Here is an 18,413-nt window from a genome sequence, read left to right on the forward strand (position 1 = left end):
AACTGGGGCAAACTGACTGTAAACCGCACCCTGAAGTGTTAAAACGTAAAAGAAAAAGAAAGAACTGAGGATCATACTTATGTGTATGCAGAGCCAGGCAGAGAAATCCACTGTTGAAGTAAATATATAAGAAAGGGTTCACTGCATATCGGCGTAGGTATACAAGTTACAGACATGTGCATGGCACCCTCCAGTGCCAGAGTGCGGCTAGGATCAATACCTTAAATGAAAGCCTCTCACAGGGACTTGGTGTCCAGAACGGAGGACCGGGGAGCCGAGACCGATATGTGGAAGGCACATGTGTAAGTCGGCGTGCTGGCGGCTATTTACCTGTTAGGGGTGAGAACAATTCCGGGTGAAGGTGAAACACGTGTCCGGAAGTGAGGTAAAAGCCGAGACGCCGAAGAAAACCGAAGAATGCCGAAGTAGTGCGCATGCGCCATGCCGTCCGTTGCCGAATGCTAGGTTCCACTTGTGAACTGTGGAAAACAGAAAGGAGAAGCTGTTGTAGAAACCATAAAACAGACAAAATGTTATATGCGGTAATTACTGAGTCATAGTCCTTGGTGTGGTGACCATATTCATAGAATATATTAACAGAAATACCTAAAAGGAAAATTAATAAAAGACTTCAATGGCGATATATGGGAAAATATACTAAGTATATGTGTGACAGAAAGGGGCTTTGATTGAAACCCATCCTAAAGGGACATAAACAGATACAAATGGACATAAAAGCCAGATCCATATACAGAACTATATTGCATAACTAGATCAATGGGACAATTAGTGGGAAACCTCGTATTCCCTATTTAAGCCAAATGGAGATAGAGTTTGTAGTGTATAAATCCAAAAGGATTCACGTTCTTTAAGTTTCTTTATCCTGTCACCCCCCCGTCTAGACAGTGGTACATGATCAAATTGATTTATACACTACAAACTCTATCTCCATTTGGCTTAAATAGGGAATACGAGGTTTCCCACTAATTGTCCCATTGATCTAGTTATGCAATATAGTTCTGTATGTGGATCTGGCTTTTATGTCCATTTGTATCTGTTTATGTCCCTTTAGGATGGGTTTCAATCAAAGCCCCTTTCTGTCACACATATACTTAGTATATTTTCCCATATATCGCCATTGAAGTCTTTTATTAATTTTCCTTTTAGGTATTTCTGTTAATATATTCTATGAATATGGTCACCACACCAAGGACTATGACTCAGTAATTACCGCATATAACATTTTGTCTGTTTTATGGTTTCTACAACAGCTTCCCTTTCTGTTTTCCACAGTTCACAAGTGGAACCTAGCATTCGGCAACGGACGGCACGGCGCATGCGCACTACTTCGGCATTCTTCGGTTTTCTTCGGCGTCTCGGCTTTTACCTCACTTCCGGACACGTGTTTCACCTTCACCCGGAATTGTTCTCACCCCTAACAGGTAAATAGCCGCCAGCACGCCGACTTACACATGTGCCTTCCACATATCGGTCTCGGCTCCCCGGTCCTCCGTTCTGGACACCAAGTCCCTGTGAGAGGCTTTCATTTAAGGTATTGATCCTAGCCGCACTCTGGCACTGGAGGGTGCCATGCACATGTCTGTAACTTGTATACCTACGCCGATATGCAGTGAACCCTTTCTTATATATTTACTTCAACAGTGGATTTCTCTGCCTGGCTCTGCATACACATAAGTATGATCCTCAGTTCTTTCTTTTTCTTTTACGTTTTAACACTTCAGGGTGCGGTTTACAGTCAGTTTGCCCCAGTTAAACATGTTGGTGTGGGATGTCTCACAATTGGTATACATAGTTTTAATTTCTTTTCTTTTTTCTCTTGATGTGTATCCGGAGATGTCCGTCATGTCCCTTATAACTTACATTTACTCTTCTTGTATATTATAGACCACCTTAAATTCTATAATGATTTAAAACGACATTATTCAAGTTTAATCTCTTAAATATAGTAGGGGAACATGAGAAAAAATGTTCACCCTTATTCTACTTTTCACCATGTTTTGGAATATCTCTGTGTATGAGATGTATTTCTGTTTATGTAAATCTCATGTATAACCGTTCTCATGTATATTTCAGAAGGACATTTAATCTCTTGAAAAAGGCTGTTTTTTTAGCCGAAACGTTGAGAAAGGAATTGTATGTGTCCAAATCAAGTGTACTGAAGGCGTATGCATTTACTCATTATTTTTGAAACTTTATTTTACTTATGACAATGGAAAATAAACTTTGAAATCTTGAAATTCATCAATCAGAGTGTGCCGGAGTTTTTCTCAAATATTTCTCATTTTTTCTCCTGAGCACCTTGCATCGTTATAGTGAGCACCTTCCTCATCGTGATATTATATATTATGTATTCAGGGCTCGGCTGAAATAAGCCACTAGAATACCGGCACCTCCGGTGAGGAGATTGTGTGTGTGCATTCAGGGCTCTGGCTGAAATAAGCCACTAGAATACTGTCACCTCCGGTGAGGAGATTGTATGTGTGCCTCTTTGACTGCGTGACCACAGACTGCTAACAGCTCAGCAGTTGCTGTGTACTCCTGTGAGCTAAACAGGACACAGTGCGTTCTTTATAAGCGACTCTGTGAAGTAATAGAGTTCGCTTCTACCGCCATATATTGCTGCCATTTGCCAGCAGCAGGTTTCTCTCCTGCACGGTGGACCCCAGGCTGCGAATGCACCAAATATCATCTCACTATTTACTCGGTGCATTCCGCTAGCCCTTAACATCATCTCATTTGTTTAATTGAATGTTTATTTGTTTTGATCTTTTTTGTGTGACCTTTTTCTAGCCAATTGTCTCAGCCTAATAACTTGGACATGACCATGACTATCCTTCTGACCATGCCCTAATTTCTTGAAAGTCCCACTGCCAATTCGCTCCACCAGCCAGTAGCTACTTTGTGGACCTTTGCTACAATAACCAGATCTCTTTTAGGTGTGAAAAGGTGAACATCAGAGCATTCCTAGTAATCTGCTAAGCACAATAACTTGTTCCATGTCTGTATAAACCTTGATAAAAGTGACATTATTAAGAGATAGATTTCATGTATCTATTAGACACACATATAACATGGACCTCTTTCCATACTAGCAAAAACAATATAACACATAGATATCCACTTTTAAGATCATTGCAAAATCATAGCTATGTGTAATGCACACTCCGCTAGGATGTGGCTCTGCTTGAATATTCCAGCGATCATCAAATGATCACAAGTATGCGATTTGCAAAATTTCGTCAGGAGTGGCAATCCCTTAATCAAAGCTGTACCGATCCAAGTAGACAAATGTGAAGAAAAAAGGTTAATTTCTAAGGATAAAAATCCTGAAATAGCTTTTGAATATTTATAAATTATAATAATATTTCAGATTAAATCTAAATTTTATTTTTAAGCTATATTATGGAAGTAAAATATCAGTAATACAATATATTTCATGTTTAATTTTTGAATGCAGTATATTTTTTAACTTTAAAAATAAGTTTTCATTCTGAATATTGTTAGTTTCTGATATGAAGTTGTTCATTATATGGACATAACAATTGTGTATTGTAAAAGGTTATGTGATATTATATTTCCCTTCTTTGTAGCTTTAATTACATTATGAAATTTAAAGGGGTTTTCTCATCTCCTATTCTCAGGAGTGCAGCATTCCTGTCTCCCTGCTTGACAGTTCAGACAGCGGCATGGATGTTGTGCTCCTCCAAAACTGTGCTTTCTCCAATATTTGTAGCAGGCAGATTTTTTCTCTAGGCAATGAACAATATGCATAAAACTTAAAAATCATCTCCGTTCTTATGTGGTAAAATGAAAAATTGCTTCCTATTATGAACAGTTTTACCTATTTATTCTTATGAGAAAATAAGAAAATACCCTTTAACAGATTCTTCAACTTTATCACAGAGAAAGATTTCGAAGGGATTCTTGTTATAAGATATTATTGACTTTATAAAGATATAATAACAGACTTACAGTTTAATTTTACTTAAAAAAAATATTTTTACTATTAAAAAATAAAATAATAACTCATTCATCAAAGTTGAAAACTCATAAATGTTAGTCAAACACTGAACTAATTTATCATTTAAACATTGTGTAAGATGACGAATATCATGTAGCAAATCACTAAGATTTTCTTTTGCAACATCCTAAAATGTGTACAGCGATCACAAATTATTTAAAAGAATTATTTACTTTATGTAATTTTTTTGCAGCATAAATTGCTTAAGTTAAAAAACACTAAATATGGTTTTATTAACATGTAATATAAATATAGTAATTCGGTGCTGCAGTTCCTCCATTTCACCTCTGAGCGCCACTGTTTAACCAATAAGGAGAAGAACATAGAACTGGAGCGCCACTGGTATTTTTGTCACTCATATTGAAGATCTGCAAGAGGAGGCACAGACACATTTTAGATTTTCTCTATAGCAAACTGGATATTTCCTTTTTTCTTATCAGACAAGTGGATTCTTTGGATTGATTTACCAGTGGATTACAATCAAGTGGATTCCTCTGCTGGTTTAAGAATGACACATCCTTACCATCAAATACACAAAGGACTCAGGTGGCAAGTAACCATTTCTATGTTGTTTTCTTGGCTGTATCATTCAGTCTCCGGTCAGATTCATTATTCCATTGTAGAAGAGATGAGGAAAGACTCTGTTATAGCAAATATTGCAGATGACCTTGGTTTAGATATTAAGCAGCTCTCATCTAGAAAACTGAGGATTGTTTCTGAAGCTCCAGGGAGATATTTCTATGTAAATCTGGATAATGGAAAATTGTATATTAAGGACAGGATAGACAGAGATACATTGTGTGGGGCGGTAGCTCCTTGTTACATAACCTTTGATGCTGTGGTTGAAAATCCTCTAAATGTTTTCAGTGTCAAGATTGAAATTCAGGATATAAATGATAACTCTCCTGCATTCTTCCCTGACATGTTTTCTGTAGAGACAATTGAATTAACATCAGCAGGGACCAGATTTGCTTTACAGACGGCAGAAGATCCAGATATTGGCTCTAACTCTGTGCAGACATATAAGCTCAGTGATAATCAGTATTTTACACTGAGTGAAGACAGAAATCCAGATGGCAGTACATTTCTAGAGCTTGTTCTAGAGAAACAATTAGATAGGGAGACACAGAGTCTTCATGAGCTCATATTAACAGCTATGGATGGAGGCAAACCTGTGAGATCTGGAACTGCCTTAATAAGGGTCATTGTTACTGATGTTAATGATAATTTCCCCATATTCACCCAGTCAGTATATAAAGTCAGTGTAAATGAGAATACACCAATAAATGCCACAATAATCACAGTGAATGCCATAGACAAGGATGAAGGGGCCAATGGACAGATCACATATTCCTTTAGTAAAACATCTGGACATGTCCATCGTTCTGGAATATTCAGTATCCACCCTGTGACCGGAGAAATTAAAACACAGAGTAAATTGGATTTTGAATTAATGCAAAATTATGAACTATCTGTTCAAGCAAAGGATGGAGGAGGCCTCGTGGCCCACTGTAAAGTACTGATAGAAGTTATAGATGAGAATGACAATGCTCCTGAGATATCCCTCACATCATTGTCTTCTCCTATTCCTGAAGATTCTACACCAGGAACCATAATCGCTCTCATTAAAGTGAATGATCGGGATTCTGGGGAAAATGGAGAAGTGGACTGTAAACTTATGGATGGAGGAGCTTTTAGTTTAATATCATCATCTGTCAGTTATTTCAGACTTGTTACTGTTGGTTCTTTGGACAGAGAAAAAGTATCTACCTACAACATCACGATTCTAGCTACTGATAGAGGATCACCTCCACTTTCCAGTAGAAAATCCATCATCTTGGAGATATCAGATGTTAATGACAACCCACCAGTGTTTAATAAATCAACTTACATAGCTTATTTGCAAGAGAACAACCTACCAGGAGCTTCAATATTCAGTATTCAAGCAAATGATTTTGATACCGGAGACAATGCTAAAATTATTTATTCAATTTCCAATGTTGATACGGATCTTCCAGTCACGGCTTACCTTTCCATTAATATTGAGACTGGAGTTCTCTATGCTCAAAGATCATTTGATTATGAGCAACAGAATGAGTTTCTAATACAAGTGTCAGCCAGTGATAATGGATCCCCATCACTGAGCAGCAATACAACATTAACTATCCGTATAGTAGATCAGAATGATAACGCTCCCAAAATCTTGTACCCATCTCTAGAAAGTGATGGATCAACTATGTTTGAGATGGTCCCTTTTGCATCTGAACCAGGCTCTTTGATTACCAAGGTGGTGGCAGTGGATGCAGATGCTGGCCATAATGCATTACTATCTTACACTTTTTTGCCAGTTATCGAGTCACAATATTTCACAATCAGCCAGCATAATGGTGAAATCAGGACATCACGCATCTTTCAAGAGAAGGATACATTGAACCAAAAGGTAGTAGTGATTGTGAAGGACAATGGACGTCCCTGTCTTTCATCTTCTGTCACCATTAATCTTGTTATTGCCAACAATTTCCAACAAGTTGCTCCTAAATTTCAGAACAAATTCACCGATGAAGATCAGCATTCCAATTTACAGTTATACTTAGTAATCGGTCTTGCTATAATATCCTTACTATTTATTATAACAGTTTTGTCAGTTATTATATCAAAGTATAAAAAGTCCAAGCAAGTACCAATGTTTGGACCTCTAAGTTCAAATTTTTATCCTCAAGTTGATCCTAGAATGTTAACTCAAAACCCAACAGGAACATTAACATTTCCCTACTCATACAATGTCTGCGTGGCTTTGGATTCTACAGAAAATGACTTTACTTACATGAAAGCAAATCAGAATGTCCCTGTTGATAATCTCATTGATGCTGATTCTGGACTCAGTAATGAAATGTTGGAAGACTCTTTGCCAACTAACAACTCTTTACAGGTGAGTCACTGTAAAACTTGACTTGTGAATTCTACCTATTGAAGTCTTATAAACATAGAGTTAAATAGCTGAAATAAATATTTTAAAATTAGAATGTACTTGCATTAAAATTATCGTTCTCAGCTTTTCGTGTGATGACAATAGATTATTATTTAACTCAGTCTTTATTTTGAGCATATGCTTTTATTTTTCATACTTTTATTGAATTTAAATGTCCATTGTAACCATCATTTTTGCATTGGACACTATAGAAAACACAATGAGCTCACATTTCCTGATTTCCACAGTTCACTACTTTTTAACTTTGCTGTATAGACTGTGACAGAGTCGGCAGGGTGTCGGAGATGTATTTATTGATGTCCTGCAGGAACAGTAAATAACGCAGGACAACAACACTGTACAAAAAGAGAAAACTCTGCATGTAGTTCTCCAGTCTTAGCATTTACTTAAGTGAATTTTATACCGATAGGTTGTCTTGTATGCGTTTTCCTAGGAAAGTTTGTTTCATTAGAATCGTGAGATTGGAAACCGGATGCTGACCACCCCAAAGGGTGAAACGACTTTTAAGCCCAGGTGAAAATCAATCTTCTTGGCAGCACATCATCCTGTGTAAAAGGGGCTTGTGCTGTGAAGAACAGTGGCAGCCAATGCACACAAAATTATTAACAATCATTCAGTGAGCATTGTTTAGCATGATCTGCCCATGCAAACAGGCTATTATACCTACTTAATTCTCCGGGCTTCAAGGACTTACAAGTGATGGTTAGGATATTACTAGGTTCTGCAATCAATTCATGATCTTGGACAGATTTAGTGCTGAGTACTCTAAGATTTTCACCAAAAGAAGTGCTCCAAGCCAGACAGCTGTGAAGAAAACTGAAGCCGATCAAATGTACTAGAATGAGGCCATACTGGTCTTACCTGTACAGCTGATGCCAATGAGAACTACTGTGTAAGGAAAATCACATTGAAACAACTGCTGCACTAAGGTAAAATGCCATCATTTTATACTATGGGAAAAAAAAACCTTTTACATAGCAGAGGATGTTCCCTCTAGTTTTCTAAAGGAGCCTCTATGCAAAACTTTGAAATTGACTTCCTAAGGATACTGTTAAAATTTTTCTTAATGGTAGTCCATTATATTGGACTGCATGAATCTGGATTTTTAGGAAATGTTAATACAGTAAAATAATTATAACTGAAAGTTTATAGTTTTTTTGTGCAAGTTAAACATTTAGCAGATGTATAAAGAAGAAGATTTTTTAAAAAGTAGAAAAAGTGCTTGGAGTATATATTCAGAGAGGTGAAGGGTCTAAGATATTTAGAACCCATTTTTGAATTAGCAAATTGCATGCATGATATAATGTACAGTTTTTGATCGACACCTTTGAATTCCGAGACATAATTGAGAGATGTGAATGAGATGTTTTATGTTTTTTATATTTGAGCGATCCTCTCAAAGTCTTCAAAAGATGTTTCACTGTGTATGTACATATGGTTTTATGTTATATGATATAAAGAAATGTGGCATATTGATTATTAGGGATATGGGAATGTGCTCGGTGATACTCGGATATCACTCCAGTATCTGGGTGCTTGCATATGCTCGGTGCTCGGCGAGCATTAACCGGTGCTCCGATTGAATAACTCAAATCCCCATCCCGCATGTTTGATGCCTGCTACACAGCCAATAAACATGCAGGGATTGCCTGACAGTCACTGTAATGCCATAGCCATCTTGGTAGTGGCATTACTGGGATTGGCTGGCAGCATTACCACATCAGAGGTTATATTAGGACAGGGTTTGCCACGATCGGCACAATAGCACTACTGTACAGCATGGGGATAGTTCTTATTGGAGGAAGAGAGTACTTGTCTAGGCCTGAGAGTACAGTATAATGCATCAGAGGTCTGTAGTGTTGATACTGGTGCTGAAGCTGAACCATCATACTAATAGTCCTTCTAAGGGCTAATAATAATAATAATAATAATAATAATAATAATAAAACTGTTTTATTTATATAGCGCCAACATATTCTGCAGCATTTTACAGTTAAGCAATGACATATTCAGACAATAAATTCAATACAAGGTAAGACAGTTTAAACAATTACAATAAGACTGAGGGCCCTGCTCAGAGCTTACAATCTACAAGGAAATGGGGACACAAAAGGTGAAAAGTGATTGTTATTTCAGATCCAGAAGGTATAATAAATTGGGATTTTCATATAAAAATGCACGATCTGGTCATTAGCCGTTATGTTTAAGTGAAATTATCAAGTGCAGTTTTCATGTGCATGGAGGGTGTGGAGACAGATGAATAGGAGGGAGCAAATTCTGAAAAATATTTAGAAGGAGTGAACAGTGGAGAGTTAGGTTAGTGAGTTGAGGTGATAGACTTATTTAAAGAGATGTGTTTTTAAAGCACACGGAGCTATGTATCAGTCAAATCGTCTGGGGTAGTGCTTTCCGGAGAACTGGTGCAAATCTTGTGCTTTGTTGTTTGTATCAGAAACATTCTGCATTTAGCCTAGGGAGGGATAGATGCAGAGTTTCGGTGGTACATAACACTCCAAAAAAGAGTTGACATTTTTTTCTGGATTACATTAGTAAGTATAGAGTATTATTTGCTCTCTGTTAAATTTTGGTGGTATATAACACTCCAAACAAAAGTTGAAAAAATGTTCTGGATTGAACTAGTCATCCACAGAGTATTACAAGCTTTATGTTAACTTTTGGTGATATATCACATTCTAAAAAAGAGTTCAAAATTTTTTCTGGAATTAATTAGTCATTCATAGAGTATTATGTGCTTTGTGGTAGATTTTGGTGGTATATGACACTTCAAAAAAGCATTGAATTTTTATTCTGGGTTCCATTAGTCATTAATGCTCTTTTATATGCTTTGTTTTACATTACGGCGGTATTAAACTTCAGAAAAGTGCTTGACTGCTGCAAGTGCCAATTTTTTTTCTTCTTAAAAATAAACTTGATTTCAAGAGACGTAGCAATTATAAAATGCGTAAGGTGTGTGGTAAGGTATGGGAAGTGGAAATGATGATGGTGCATGCAGACTCTGAGGAAATGGGGCATGTGGCACTACGCCTGATGCTGTAGCCCAAGAAATATGACTTGTCCCACTTTGCAGGGAGGCACAGTACACCACTTCAGAAGCAGTGCAAACAGGTGGTTGGTTGGCTAGCAGATAATGCTTCCAGTATGCTTGGCAGCACCACACAGTCTTCCACATGGTCCAGTCTCACCAGCCAACAGTCTTGGTCACTTAATCCTCACCCTGATCCTCCTTCCTCCCACCATGTTGAGTCCCATGAGTCTAGTGATCCTGCACTAGGATACTCCAAGGAGCTCTTTACAACATAATTTCTTGATCGTGGCCTCTCACCTTGCATGTTCCAAGAGGGACAGGAAAAATTGCTGTTTGTTGATACAGAAAACTTACAGCAGCTACGGCCACTAGAATATTATGGGGGATCAGTACATTTTGTCTAACGAGGAAGATGATGATGAGACACAGTTGCTGATAAGTCTGGTTGCTGTTAAGTCACAAAGTCAGGAGAACTAGGGCAGTAGAAGATGAGGTAGTGGATGATGAACTCTCCGACCCAATCTGGAAATCTGGCATGGAGAAACAGGCAGGAAGAGGTAGTGGGGTGACCAGAGGGAGAAGGTGGGAAACTGTTTGGCCGAGGATCGACACTCGTGAATTTCTCCATCAAAGAGTTAGGTGTTCCCCAGTCTGTGACTTTTTTAGAGAGCATTCTGAGACAAAAAAAAATTGCAATCTATGCAATGCCAAGATCAGCAGGGACCTGACTACTAAGAGCCTAACCACCACCAGCATGATCAAGCACATGTCATCTAAGCCCCTGAGTCAGTGGGTCGAAAGCCTGGGTCCACAATTTTTGCCAGTGGGTAATATTACTGCCTATTCCCATGTGCTAGGTGCTTCTAAATCCCCTGTCCATGACACTTGCAAAGATGCCTCCCACCTTACACCTGTCCTTGCACATTCTGATGCATCAGCATCACGCCCTTCCAAGTCATTATCGAAGCACAGCAATCAGCTGTCCCTTCCCCAGGCCTTGAAATAAAAAAGAAAGATTGCAGCTACCCACCTACAGGCCCAAATGCTGAACAGGCACATTTCTAGACTGCTTGCTGCGCTAATGTTACCATTTAGGCTTGTCAACATGGAGGATTTCAGTCTCTGCTGAAGCTAATTTGTCAAGGAGACAAACCGCACTGCGGCAGAGCTAGTTAAAGGAAGAACAGACCATACAGATCTGTGGCTTTTGCTGATGAACCTCAAACCATGCATGGCCGTGTGTTATAATGGGCATAACCTGAGCCAACATTGCTTGGCACACATGCTGAACTTGGTAATTCAGCGGTGTCTGAAAATGTACCCAGATTTTCTAGAGCTTCTAGTGAAGATACGCCTCTTCAGTGCCCATCCCACTACAGCTGCTGCCACTCTGACTGTGCTGTAGCAGCACATGCAAGTGCCAGCTTCATGACTAGCGTGCGACATCACCATGTACTGGCACTCCACAATATACATACTGGCAAGGCTTTGTGAGCAGCAGAGGGCAGTTGTGGAATACCAGCTCCAATGCGCCCATCAGTATTCTGGTCAGCCTCCACACACAACAACTGAAGAGTGGGCATGGATGGCAGACATTTGCTCTCTAAGACATTGAGGAGTCCACAAAGATGGTGAGTGGCAATGACGCCATAGTCAGCACAACAATCCCGCTTCTGTGCCTACTTAAACAGTCACTGCTTACAATTAAACATGAAGCTATGTATGCGGACCTGGTGTTGATGGAGGAAGACATGAGACAGGGAGATACTACCCAAGCTAGTCTCATCTCCTCTGCTCAGCACGGATTGCATAATAATGAGGAGTTGGAGGAACAGGAGCTGGTTGTTAGTGCAACAAAGGCTAGTAACCACATAACCTTCATCCCATCTTTCCTACGTGGATGGACTGAGGAAGGGAATTAAGAGGAAGAGAGGGAGGATGAGGAGATAGAAAGTCCCTGGTGGAGACAGGGAAGTATTGGCTGTACTGTATGGAGCTTGGCACATATAGCTGACTTTATGTACTGATGCCTTTCCTGTGACTCTCAAGTTATATTTATCTTGTTGAAGAAAGAGTACTGGTTGTTAACCCTGCTAGACCCACACTGCAGGGTGGTTGTACGCTTTCAAAAATGTTTACTCTGTCCTTGAATTTTCTCTGCTTAATATATTTGAAATTAAATGTAAAAGTAATACTTTAATTGCTCTGATTTTTGCCGGTGATTGATAAGCTTGATAATATCTTGAGGATCATTTGATGTACGTCCATATACAGTAATAAGTGGAACGTCAGAAAGAAAAAACATGTATGATGTCACATCCTATTTTCTATTGTTTTGTCCACACATTTTGCAAGAAGGCGAGCAGATATGATGGCATGGAAGTATGTATGTATGCCTGTTTAGTGCTTGAGTGGGTCTTACAGAACGCTAAGTTTTTTAGCTAAGTATGTATAAACAAAAAAGTGTCTGTGATCTTGTGATCTTTATAAAGGTGAAAATGACTTGCCCATGAGTTATTTGCCCATGATTTTCAGATAATTCATCAAGGAATGGGATAAAAATCAAGAGGGCAACCCTGTTTATGAGCCATAAAGCAAAGTCTGGGGAAAGCATATAGATCCTACTGGTACTGTTACAGGACATTATGCTCCATAGTGAGTGGGAGCTGTAACCTGAGGGCCAAAAAAACAGAGGCCCGTTATGGGAAAGAGGAAATATAGAATGCTTTATAAATTCTTCAGTGTCAGAAAAGATTTGGGAATCTTCTAGTAATTACACACATATAGCATATTTCTTGCTGCAATTGATAGAGTTAATATAATATTTCCTTAGATAACTCATATAGCGAAAGTCGAGTTTTTCTTTGTTTTTTAGATTATGCCTTTGAAAAACTCATAGAATTAAAGGGGTAATCCGGCCTTGTTTGCTTTTGAAGTGGGTATTTAGCAGGTCTGGTGATATCATGTCCACAGATACCTGGCAGCTTGCCTATGTGAGCAGCAGGTATTCTAAGGCTGTGTGCACACGTAGCATATTTTTCGCGATTTTTTCGCGGTTTTTCGCTATAAAAATGCTATAAAACCGCGAAAAAAATGCTTATATTAAGCATCCTATGTAATAGAATGCATTCCACATTTTTTGTGCACATGCTGCATTTTTTTCCTGAGCGGAATCGCATTCCAGAAAAAAACGCAGCATGTTCATTAAAATTGCGGAATCGCGGCGATTCTGCTCCCATAGGAGTGCATTGATCTGCTTACTTCCCGCACGGGGCTGTGCACACCATGCGGGAAGTAAGCAGATTATGTGCGGTTGGTACCCAGGGTGGAGGAGAGGAGACTCTCCTCCACAGACTGGGCACCATATAATTGGTAAAAAATAAAGAATTAAAATAAAAAATAGTCCTATACTCACCCTCTGATGGCCCCCGAAGTGTTCCCGCCTCTCCGGTGCATGATCTCTCTTCCGTTCCTATAGATGATGTGGTTCAGGACCTGTGATGACGTCACTGTCTTGTGATTGGTCGCATGACCGCTCATGTGACTCACGCGACCAATCACAAGACAGTGATGTCATCGCAGGCCCTTCACTGCACTCCAGCTATAGGAACGGACGCCGCTGAGGTCTGCAGGTGAGTATAACCATGTTTTTTATTTTTTTTATTATTTTTAAACATTCGATCTTTTACTATAGATGCTGCATAGGCTGCATCTATAGTAAAAAGTTGGTCACACTTGTCAAACACTATGTTTGACAAGTGTGACCAACCTGTCAGTCAGTTTTCCAAGCGATGCTACAGATCGCTTGGAAAACTCTAGCATTCTGCAAGCTAATTATGCTTGCAAAACGCTAGTTTTCTGCGGGTATATGCATGCTAATTCTGCATGCGATATACCCGCGGCAGGAGGCGCAGAATTGCCGCGGAAATTTCCGCTGCAATTCTGCAACGTGTGAACTTAGCCTTAAGAACAAGACGGGTGAACAATACCTGCTGCTTGTGCATCATATGTGATCTGGAAGATATCTAAATATGTGACATCACCTGATCACGGGAAGCAAAACAAGCAGGGCCAGATTATCCCTATAACACAGTACAATGACTTTTTTTTGCTTACTGTTGATGATATTATATTCAAAAGTACTAAAGTGGGCTTATTACTATAATGAAAAACTCATGATTTTATAGTTGTCCAGTTGAGATTTGTTTTAATCTCCTGCCACGTACATTGCAATGTTCACTAGGTTACCTTGCTCACTACTCCTTGGTCCATCACATCATATTACTCAGGAAATGACCTCCCAGCTGTCATTGCTAGTGCTTCAAGGTGACCCCAGAAGTAGGGACTAGTGAAGAGTAGGTAAGGGAAGAGTGGGGCAGGAGATGAGGATAACTTTTTTAATGGTATTCTCAGCCTTTTAAAAAGAATAATATCTGATGGACAATATCTTTGATTTTAAAAACAAGAATACATGACAAATCAAATTAATTTTATTAGAGCAGGTTTTACGTTGTCAATCCAACAATTAATAATAACATATCAAAATAATATTTTTTGATAATGGCAGACATACATGACTTACTCAGTAAAAACATTTATAGATATTTACATTGAAAAAATAATAATTTTAATCTATAAAATATGAACAATATGGAATATTTGACACCAATAATGAACAGAGAAACTATATAAGTGCTGCAGTTCCTCGTTCTCACCTCTGAGCGCCGCTGTTTAACCAATAAGGAGAATAATACAGAACTGGAGAGACACTGGTATTTTTCTTCCTCAGACACACTGCAGGTCTGCACGAGAGATGTAGACACATTCTGGATTCTGTCTTCCCATAACAGAGGATTTTTGTTAATTTTTTGCTGGATTTTTACTATCATTTAACCACAATTCAGATTTGATATCTGTTCTGCTGGGTTATTAAGGCTGACAATCCGAAGGATTATAGAAGAGATAAGATTCTGATTGAAGATGACTGAGATGCAACAATATAAGCAGAAATACAAAGGACTCAGATGGCAAGTAACATTCTTCTTTCTTTGGGCTTGGCTGTGTCATTCAGTCTCTGGTCAGATTCATTATTCCATTGTAGAAGAGATGAGGAAAGACTCTTTTATAGCAAATATTGCAGATGACCTTGGATTAGATGTGAAGCAGCTCTCATCTAGAAAGCTGCAAATTCTATCCCAGGTTTCGGAGAAATATTTCTATGTCAGTCTAGAAAATGGGAATCTGTATGTTAAGGACAGGCTAGACAGGGAGACATTGTGTGGGGCAGCACCATCTTGCTTCCTAAGCTTTGATGCTGTGGTTGAGAAACCATTTAATGTTTTCAAAGTGACTGTAGAAATTCAGGATATAAATGATAATTCTCCTAGATTTTTTCATGACACCTTTACTGTGGAAATGGTAGAACTGACTTCGCCAGGAACCAGATTTTCTTTACAGAATGCAGAAGATCCAGATATTGGTCTTAATTCTATACAATCCTACAAGCTCAGTGACAACCAGTGTTTTACACTCAGTGAGAAGATAAGTAATGATGGAAGTAAATCTCCAGAGCTTGTGTTAGAGAAACCTTTAGATCGAGAGACCCAAAATATTCACACACTGCTATTAACAGCTTTGGATGGAGGAAAGCCTGTAAGATCTGGCACTACTGTAGTAAACATTATTGTTGGTGATGCAAATGATAATTTCCCTATATTTACACATGAAGTTTATAAAGTCAGTGTAAATGAAGACATACCAATCAATACCACAATAGTTACAGTAAATGCAACTGATAGAGATGAAGGTGTAAATGCCCAAATCTCATATTCCTTCAGTAAAACATCTGCTAATGTCCATCATACAGGGATGTTTACCATCCACCCAAGAAGTGGTGACGTTACAACCAATAGACCATTAGATTTTGAAGTTATAAAGAACTATGAACTCTCCATACAAGCTAAAGATGGAGGAGGCTTTGTTGCCCATTGCAAACTGTTGATAGAAGTAATAGATGTGAATGACAACGCTCCTGAGATATCCCTCACATCATTGTCTTCTCCAATTCCTGAAGACTCTCCGCCTGGTACTGTAATAGCTCTTATAAGAGTTCACGATCAAGATTCTGGAGCAAATGGAGAAGTTGATTGTAAACTCATGGAAGAAATGACCTTCAATTTGTTTTTAACATCTGATAGTTATTATAGAATTGTTACTGCATCTTTCATTGACAGAGAAAAAGTATCCACTTATAACCTAACCATATTAGCTAATGACAGAGGATCTCCTTTGCTCTCTAGTCAAAAATCTATCACTTTGGAAGTTTCTGATATTAACGACAATGCGCCATTATTCAGGAAATCTACTTATATTGCCTATTTGCCAGAAAATAATTTACCAGGAGTTTCAATATTCAGTGTCCAAGCCTCTGATCCTGATACCGGAGACAATGCTAACATAATCTACACAATTTTCAACACCATAGCGGAAGATCCACCAATATCATCCTATCTCTCCATCAATATGGAGACTGGAGATCTCTACGCACAAAGATCATTTGACTATGAAAAGCATAAAGAGTTTGTGATACAAGTAAATGCTACAGACAATGGGTTCCCATGTCTAAGCAGCAATGTTACATTAATTATCCATATAGTGGACCAGAATGATAATGCACCAAAGATCTTGTACCCATCACCAGATATTGGAGGATTTTCTTCGTTTGAGATGGTGCCTTTTGCATCTGAACCAGGTTCTTTGATAGCAAAGGTAGTTGCAGTGGACGTAGACTCTGGACATAATTCTTGGCTCTCCTATGATTTTTTGTCACTAGCAGAATCAGCATTTTTTACCATTAATCAGCAAACTGGTGAAATAAGAACCATACGCATGTTTCAAGAAAAGGATGGTTTGAATCATAAGGTTGTGGTGATGGTGAAGGACAATGGTTTTCCATCACTTTCAGCTACAGTCACAGTTAGTCTTGTAATTGCAGATAATTTCCAACAAGTTATTCCAAAATTTATCAATGAAATTAGTGAAGATACTCAATCTAATTTGCAATTCTATTTGGTCATTTCTTTGGCACTCATCTCCTTGCTGTTCATTGTAACCGTCCTGCTGGGAATTATTTCAAAATGCAAGGGATCAAAACCTGCAGCAGAATTTGGAACTCTGCGGACAAACCTGTATCCACCAATAGATCCCAGAATTCTCTCCTGGTACAGTGATGGATCTCTACCAATGCCAAACTCATACAATGTCTGTGTGGCTTTGGATTCTTGTGAAAATGACTTCACTTATATGAAATCAAACCTAGAAGTTCCGGTGGAGAATCTAATTGATGCTGATGATCCAGGACTTGGAAATGAGAATACAAATGATTCTACTAATAATTCTATGCAGGTGAGTGCAAACGATATTATGGGAACTCAAAATCGTATGTTGTAATGTTATTGTTTTATTGATCAAGCAATAACAACCAAATGTTGGTTTCAACACATCATTAATACACCAAATTACTATCTGCTATAGAAAAGTTGTCATTTTCCATAGTAGAAGAATGATCCAAGAGGCAATACAAGACATATCAAAGAATGGCACATTGTATGGATGCAGACGGAACCTATATGTAGTAGCTGATTATTTTGCCACTAACATTATATGCATCATGTTACATGTGGACTTTGTTGCAGATTTTGCTAAGGGTTTACTTCAGATTTTGCCTTTTAAAACTCACGTTCAAATCATTTACAAAGTTGCAGCACGCCCTGTAGATATTTTAAATGGAGTTTGAAAAACTTAGGGAAATTTTATGAAAGCTTTTATGCCAGAAAGCTGGTGTAAAAGCTTTGAAATTTGCAAAATGTTTGCGCAATGCAGAGTTTGGCAACTTTTTGAGTTTTCACGCCAATTTGAATGAGCTCCATCAAAATGGCCAGAGGTGGAGAAGAGCTGGCGAGTGATGTGGGCATGGTCATGCTCACCCATCAAAGTCATCAAAAGTGATGGCGTTTTAAACATCAGAAGAGCTACTCTAAGTTATCCAAGTGTTGACAGGAGTAGCATTTTTGGCACAGCACAAGTAAGTGCATACCACTTAGAAGAGGCACTGAATTTACTATGTGTCGTGTGCCTCAATGAATTCGGTGCCTTCTTCTCCAGAAGACTGGTGTAGTGCTAGCATGCACTCTGCCAGTCTATAGTGTATTATACTGTAGTTTCTATGACAAATATAAAATATCACAGTCACTTAACTGTTCTTGGATCAATAAACACTTTGTGGCATCAGGATAATTCTAGACGTTAATAGCCAATGGAGAAAGATGGAAAACACC

The 18,413-nt window shown here is 38.5% G+C and overlaps 1 protein-coding gene across 12 annotated transcripts in view; it reads left to right on the forward strand.

Moving 5' to 3' along the window:
• The window catches only part of LOC143776626 (protocadherin gamma-B1-like), a 472,349-nt gene that overhangs the window by 208,460 nt on the left and 245,476 nt on the right, over window positions 1-18,413 (forward strand). Inside the window, exon 1 of one of the 12 annotated variants that reach the window (XM_077266176.1) lies at window positions 4,426-6,971. The exons of 10 other annotated variants lie outside the window; for them this stretch is intronic. In XM_077266176.1, coding sequence (XP_077122291.1) covers window positions 4,551-6,971 — 2,421 coding nt within the window. In that variant the 5' untranslated portion in view covers window positions 4,426-4,550. Of the gene's footprint in view, window positions 1-4,425; window positions 6,972-14,879; window positions 17,482-18,413 lie in introns of those variants that run through there. One more of the 12 variants, XM_077266170.1, reaches the window with a different exon arrangement.

Source organism: Ranitomeya variabilis, chromosome 5 (assembly GCF_051348905.1).
Source record: "Ranitomeya variabilis isolate aRanVar5 chromosome 5, aRanVar5.hap1, whole genome shotgun sequence".
Taxonomy (NCBI): Eukaryota; Metazoa; Chordata; class Amphibia; order Anura; family Dendrobatidae; genus Ranitomeya; species Ranitomeya variabilis.